The sequence below is a fragment of the Marmota monax genome, unplaced genomic scaffold (genome assembly GCF_021218885.2).
Source record: "Marmota monax isolate L192 unplaced genomic scaffold, Marmota_monax_Labrador192_F-V1.1 WCK01_AAM20220418_F8-fsc00973, whole genome shotgun sequence".
NCBI lineage: Eukaryota > Metazoa > Chordata > Mammalia > Rodentia > Sciuridae > Marmota > Marmota monax.
The window spans coordinates 87,501-95,257 of NW_026693238.1; the positions used below are offsets into that span (position 1 = coordinate 87,501).

At 40.1% G+C, this 7,757-nt stretch overlaps 1 gene segment (V, D, J or C); it reads left to right on the forward strand.

The window, feature by feature from the left end:
- The first annotated feature begins 492 nt into the window (after positions 1-492).
- On the forward strand, positions 493-1,091 carry LOC124100579 (immunoglobulin lambda variable 1-40-like). The segment is given in 2 exon segments: positions 493-583; positions 694-1,091. Coding segments are annotated over 2 exon segments (456 nt in total).
- The last annotated feature ends 6,666 nt before the right edge of the window (positions 1,092-7,757 follow it).

The window sequence follows — 7,757 nt, forward strand, 5'->3', positions numbered from 1 at the left end:
TAGTCATGTACAGGGAAGTGTCAAGTGAAATATGCATGAATTTGCATGAGGAGTCTGAGGAGAACAAGATGACCACACTGAGGTTATGGGGAGGCCACACAAAGGGCTCATTGTGTGGCCCCACAAAGACAGATTCAATGGGGATACAAGACTGACTCAGGGGTTCTTATCAGAATGTCACATGATGGTGTGTATGGGCTTGGACAACAGGGGGCACTGCAGATTAGTTAAGGGGGATCAGGAAGGGACCAGAACTGTACTGAGCCACCTGGCCCTGCCTGATGCACTCTTGTTAGGGCTCACAGCTGTGACCTCCCACACCCCTGAGCCAACTCAATTCAACCCCTGCACACCTACTTGACAACTTTTTTACAGGAGTGTGAACCAGGCACACTGTGTAATAAGCAAAGCTAGAGGAACCTAATTTGCATGGATAGACCCTCCTCTTCTCAAAATATGAAGAGGGCAAGGGAGAGACTTGGAGGAAACTCTCCTCAGCATCAGGAACAGAAGGCAGAGCTCAGGATGACCTTCACAATGGCCTGGTCCTGTCTTCTCTTCACATTTATTGTTCATTGCACAGGTGACAAGATATGGAGAAGAAATTTGGTCTGGGAGTCCTCTGATATAGGTCCTGATTCCATTCTTGTTTCTAGACAAAACTCACCCTCTCTGTCTCTCTCCCACTTACAGGGTCCTGGGCCCAGTCTGTGCTGACACAGCAGCCCTCACTGTCTGGGACTCCAGGACAGACAATCACCATCTCCTGCACTGGAAGCAGCAACAATATTGGTGGCTATTATGTGAACTGGTACCAACAACTCCCAGAAACAGCACCTAAGCTCACCATCTATGAATATAGCAAACGAAACTCAGAGGTCTCTGATCGCTTCTCTGGCTCCAATTCTGGCAACTCTGCTTCACTGACCATCACTGGGCTCCATCCTGAGGATGAGGCTGACTATTACTGTCAGTCTTATGACAGTAGCCTCAGTTCTCACACAGTGCTCCAGGCTCATGGGGAAGTAAGACAAGAACCCCTTTACCATCTGTCAGGAGGGCAAACACATTGTAACTTTGCTCACGCATAGTCTCTGGCTTTTTCTGCTACCACTAATATAGGCCAAGATGAATCTACTGGCACCCCTTTGAGTGAGAGGCCTCTTATTCTTGCCCTCAGAATCATTCACAGCAGGATGTTCCTAGGAAAATGTATCCATAGAAAAAGAAGTTCCTTTAGCTTGAGAAGTTGAACAGGATGCTGTAGGCTCTTTGACCTGAAGTTCAGGTGATGAGGCAGCCAGTGCAACCCTGGTCATCTCAGATTTGACACCTGATGGGGAATACTGTGGTTCCCCCATCCATTTTCCCTATTTCCAGGCATTCTAGAACTGTGTCATCTTTTCCTTAGATTCCATTGTATATGTTGTTGATCAGTGTTTTAGCTTAATTTCCCTAAGTTTTCTAAAATGAAATAATTGGTAGAAAATAAAACACACATAAGTGAATATTTTGACAGATTTTGAGATAGCTTCACCCTTTTGGGAACATCAGGACAGTCTGGTCAAGGAATCTGTCCACTAGCACTCAAGCTTCCTTTTCCTTTTGGGAACCCTCCCTCCATCTCTGCTCACAGAACCTCCCAGGAAACCATTCACTTTTTTTTCAGTGAATATTGGTCAGGTTTCCTTTTATATTTAGAACACACAGCAGATATTTCTTCTTGAATGATATCTTCCATTCTATAAATTCCTTTTGAGACCCTGTCACATTTTGTTGAATTTTACTTGATTCTGCTGGGGACGCATCATGACGTTTGTGGTCCCTGGATTTTTCTGTGTTGATGCACACTTTTTCTGATCATGAGTGGGTTAAAATTTCATTCTATAACTGTAAATATAGAGAGCAATACAACCCAGCTTTCACTGTATTGATTGCATTATTGACCTCCTAATCTAAGGTCTTTCCTCAAAAATTGAAGGAAAACAATCAGAAATCCTATTCCTTTGTTGTCTCTTCACTATGCACTGGACTGAGCATCTCCTCATGAGGCCTATGGGCATGTCTTCTGAGGCCCTTCCCCTCCTCACTTTGGAGACAACTGTCCTAATTCAGGGCTTATGTTAGTCTGAGTGCCACCATGTTTTCTATGTTTATGTGTTTTCTTCTTGTCTTACTGAGATAAAAGGTAACTCCTTGCATGAGTCCCAGGGAGTTACTTGGAAGCAGAAGGGCACAGTTTCTACCTGTGTACTCAGGTCAGAGATTTGAGAGTGTATCTTACATTGTCAGGACCTCTGCAAGGACCTTTGCAATTGCAGCACATTTCCTGGATCCCATCTAATGATAAGAATACTCCTAAGAAAATTGTGGTATCTCCATATCCTGGTAACAACAGCTGACACATCAGAGAGCCTCAGTATAGGGACAGGCAGTGAAGGTGTGGATTTCCAGCTGTGTCCAGGACTGTGGCACATCCCTGAGAGAAGATACAAAAGCTATTTTGGTCCCTGTCCTGCCTGTGGAGTCTCCAAATCAGGTTTCTGAAGTTCAGTGAGTTAAATAATAAGTGAGTGCCTTTTATGTTTCCCTCTTAATCTCATATCAGTTGACATTCTCAGTGGTTATAACCAGTGTCTGGCAAACACCCCATCTTCCAAGGAGTCATTCTGTGACATCAAGGAATAATGGCAAAGATGACAAGAGCTTGTTCTAAAACACTTCCCCTTAGATACTTTCAGGGACACAAAGTAGATTTGGGTAGTTACAGCTAAGAGACATAATGTTTAAAAATCTTGTTAGTCTGAGTGCCACCATGTTTGCTATGTTTATGTGTTTCCTTCACTTTAAAACCTACTGAAGGGAATTTAAGAGACATAAATGGGAGCTCAGATTGTCCCTTTCAGATTTAGGGCACAATAGTCAGATGTTTGAACATTCAAAAAGAAATGGGGGCTCTCACCATGAGGTGGCCAGACTGTGATGGAACTGGCTACATCTCGAGCTTCTCTGTACAACAACTAAGTGGAGAAAGAAAGTCAAATTAGCCCCTCCCCTACCCAATGACCCCTGTATACATAAGATGAATAGTAAAGACATAGGTAGCCAGAAAAACTAGACTACTACCCATGAGGACCACCAGAGCATCCTTCTGTAAGAGGTCTATTTGTTCTGAGATGCTTTGAGTGATCTAGTGATTAACATTTAGCTCTCTTACTGCCATGGCCCAAGTTTGATTTCTGGTCAGTGAAATGTTTCTTTTGCCATCTGTGGTGGTGCATGTCTGTAATCCCAAATACTCAGAAGGTTGAGGCAGTGGGAATAAGAAGTTGGAGGCAGACTTCAACAACTGAGGGACAACTTGTCTCAAAAACAAAATAAGACAAAACAAGAGCAACAAAAATACCACAGAGAAGTCATTAATCCTAATATTTAACTTGGAACTTGCATATGTTTCTGATCATCAATGGTTATGAACATTGCTTTGGTGAGCAACGTAGAAGGTGTACAGGAATTGGGTGGATATAGTACTCTGCATCAGATGTGTACACATATAGTGTCATGGTTTACATATTTTTAGGAAATTTTGAGTGGTAGACATAATTTACTGCCTCCTTGAAGGGCTCCTTGGCTCAGGGTGTGCTTTGCCTGAGAAAGTAGAATCAGAGGAGGCCTGTGCTACATCTGGACAATACCATTATAAATAGAAGAGTTACTACCTTTCTTTTTCCCTGCATGTTTCCTTCTGAATGCCCACAAGGATTATACCAATGATTGATCCTGTATTGAGTTAGTAATAAAATGAGAATGAACACATGGAAAATCCCCATTGATCACATGCTGTGCAAAAAGTGTGTGAGCAAGAATTTTTCCATGTTATTTTAAATCACAGAGTTACAATTGTATTCACCCAGAATGACAAAGACTCTCTAGTCTGATAACAAAGTAAAATTTCTAAGTCTATGCATCTCAATGCTAATAGATTAGTGTTTTCAGTGGGTGTATTAATTAGTATAATTAGTATAAAGCTCTACTTGCTCCACATAAGGTTGATCAGCAAGATTGATTTTAGGAGAGGCAGATGCAAGAAGACAACTAGAAAACTGCTCACCCTGATCATCAGTCTTCTCAGATTGTCATGCACATTAGCTTCTGGTGCTTAGAAACATTCTTCTCAATTAAACATGAATTTATTGGCAAAGTAGATTGTATGTTAGGCCCCAAAATAAGTGTTACGAAATTGAAGAGGAGGGAGTTCTTCTAATCTTATTCTAAGAGGCCAATTGTTCTCTCTTGGAAGTTTCACTGACATTGATATTTCTCCTGTAAACAATGTGTGCTATCATGCATACATGACTGTCAGTCAGGAATACCCTAAAAGCTGGGAGTGGTGGTGTGCACCTGTGATTCCATCAGCCTGGGAGGCTGAGGTTGGAGGATCACAAGTCCAAAGCCAGCCTCAGGAACATGGCAAGGTACTAAGCAATAGCAAGGCCCTCTCTCTAAAACCAAAAAAGGGGCTTGAATGAAGCTTAATGATTAAATTCCTCTGGGTTCAGTACCTGACACACAAAAAGCTAAACAGAAAAGAACAGGAAAGCCTTCCCAAACTTTGTGTGTTTTGAGTAGTGTGGTCATGTTGACCAGGTTGACCATCTGCATAACTGAATTTACGTCCACTGAACTAGTTTTAAAAAAGTGAAAATGAAAAGAAAAAAAAATAATTCTCTAACTTGGAACATTTCCTCTTTCTTTTTTCTTTTTCACCTTGTAGAATTTATTACTAATATAATTACCACTTTACCCTTCTCTGTATCTAGTAAGAATTTAAAAATCCATAACTCTATCAGAAAGTTGGTCATGAAAACAACTTCTTTACTCATTCAAAACACTCATGAGTGAGGTTCCATTCTTATTTTTTTCTAGATAACTTCCACTTATGAAATAAATAACTGGATCCTTGAAGGGAGAAATGTTGAATAGAGGAAGTAGACCCAGGAGAGGGAGAAAATGAGAGATGGGCAGGTACCATGGAATGACATCAAACAAATTATGCTATGTGCAAATACCAATATATCCTGGTGAATCCAAATTTTTTAAAATAATTTCATTGCACCAATTAATGAAAAACAGAAATGAGACCAGTTGTATATAGAAACATATTTAGGGGAGTGTGTAATGAAGGGAAAGGGAGAATACTGGGGAATGAAATTGATGAAATTATGTTTCTTGTATGTATGAATGTGGGTATGGTTAATCTCACTATTAACATGCAATCATAATAAACCAATGAAGCATTATATAAAGTAAGTGCAAGCATGTTATCATTAAAAAAACTCAGATAAAGTGAAGAACATGCAACACTAAATATGAATTGCACACAATTGGAAATGATTTCAAGAAACAAAGATATAAAAACAGATAAATAGATATAAAAAAGAATGTTCAAAGAAAATTTAAGTAATGAATGTGAGATCATCTTGGAAATACAGTGGCAAAGTTATACAAACAATTCAACTGTTCTTTATCAAATGAGACTTTACAGCTTTAGACCAAAATGCCTCCAGGGGGTACTGTGGACATTCATAAAAACTGGTAGAAACTCAAGTGATTCAGCTTCATTGGATCATGAACAGTTGCTCAATGGACCATGCACAGTGCTAGAACAGCTGCTTCCTCCCATGGGGAAAATCCACAGCACACAGCCACCCTGTGTGTACCTCTGTACATCTAAGTGCTCTGAGGACTAAGGACAATATTTTGAAAGTTGAGGACTCATATTTATATAATACACTACAAAAACATGACCCTTCAGCAGTCATTTCAGTAAGAAATCACAGGCCATCAGGAAGACTGGTCTAAACTGTAGGGCCAGGGGATCCTTCCAAAATGCATGCCACAGCCTGTACATGTCTCCTTCTCCTCCTCACTCTGTGTTCAGGATGATAAATACATTCTATTCCAGCATTGTAGTGGCCCTCTGTTGTCCTTCCTCATTCTAGATATTTTTGTTTGGATTTTAGGGTCTAATTCTCAGGTTGCGAGACTCAGAAGCCCTCACTGACCACTTGGTCAGGAGTGATGGTCACTCTCTTCTGTGGCTCCAGCACAGCTTTGGTCACCAATGATTACTTCTCATATTGGTTGCTGCAGAAGTCTAGCCAAGTGCCCAGCACCCTGATTTGAATTACAAACAGTAGACAGTCTGTGTCTCATTCCTTCTTCTCAGGCTGCCTTGCTGTGGGCAAAGAAGGCCAATCCTCTCAGGTGTGCAGCATGAGGATGTAACAGGGTTACTGTGTGATACCTTATAGTGATACTCAGCACAGTTAGACCCAGATTGGGAAATGGAGATTGAAACCTATACATGACTTAGCCTGGATAGAAATATAATCACAGCATATGGGAATCATAAGATCAGACACTGACTACTCTGGCAGCCCAAAGATGATAGTCCATGAAGATAGGCTAAGAAAAAGGTCTGGTTGGTTTCGCTTCCTATATAAGTCCAAAATGGAGAATATCTCTCAATTGTTTGTGAGGATATGTTCCAATAAATACATATTCAATTATCTGAACTCCTCTTCTGTCCATCCTGTAACTTCTGCTTGGGCCAAAGAAGTGCTAGTCTCTCAGCCCTATCACTTGGGACTCAGACTTGAAGGTACTAATTAGTTAATAAACATGCTCTATGAATGATTAAGTAAAATGGACATCCAGCATTAGCTGATAAAGTGTTTTTAGGATTATTTTACCCCTTATTCCTTGATTGAACAGGGGTACCAGTGTTCTATCCTCAGCTCTTCTCTCTTCTTAGCATCCACATTCCTCATTAGTGACTGTCCTCACACTGCCTGGACCCAGTCTTTAACAGGAAGTTTACAGCATGCGGCTAGAAGAGTTTACAGTCAACTGTTTCTAAAAAGAGAAGTCTAAATATCTGACTCCTTAATAATTATTTAATACGTTTATGGATAGAGAAAACATCTAATTGCTATGTTTTCCACCATATTCAAGAGAGATAGCACCTTCCTGGTTATTTAAACAAAAAATATCCAGTTCCTATATATTTCTCCTTTCTCAAGCAACAGGTTCTGTGGTTAACAGGTTATGAATATTCTGTCTTTGAACAGAGCTCTGATAAATCTCCCTAACCTGTTTTCCCTTCTTAGTGTTTCTGTATGGACAAACTAATTTCTTAAGAAATCTTGAGAATCTCCAGCACTGTAATATAATATTACTGGGAAATATGTAATATAAATACATAATTTATGTATTTATATTATTGCAAGAGATTCAACCTATAGCCTCCCACATGCTAAGCAAGGACAGGTTAACCTTCCAAGGACTCTATCACTGTATAATGATCCCAGCCACCTGAACTCAACTTTATAGAATCAACTCAAGGTTCAGTTTCTCAGAGAAGACCCTTAATGTTCCAAATAGTGAGTTTCGATTGTTCAGGTTTAGAATTTTGGTAGAGTTTATCACATTCACATAATTATGTTCTTTCTTTCCTATATTGCAAAAATTTTAAAATGACAAACAGAATACTGATATTGTTGAAATTGTGTTTATATGCAACTTATCAAATAGGCTTTCCAGACAAAGCAATGTATCCAATGATAGTGGCAAATTCTGTGGCATTCATCTTTGAGGACCCTAAAGATTGACCTGTGACCAGAAAGTGGTAAGAAGAGCTGTGCAGGGCCCCTCGTCATACTCCCCTATCTGAACCCAACATGAAGTTAAAGCTG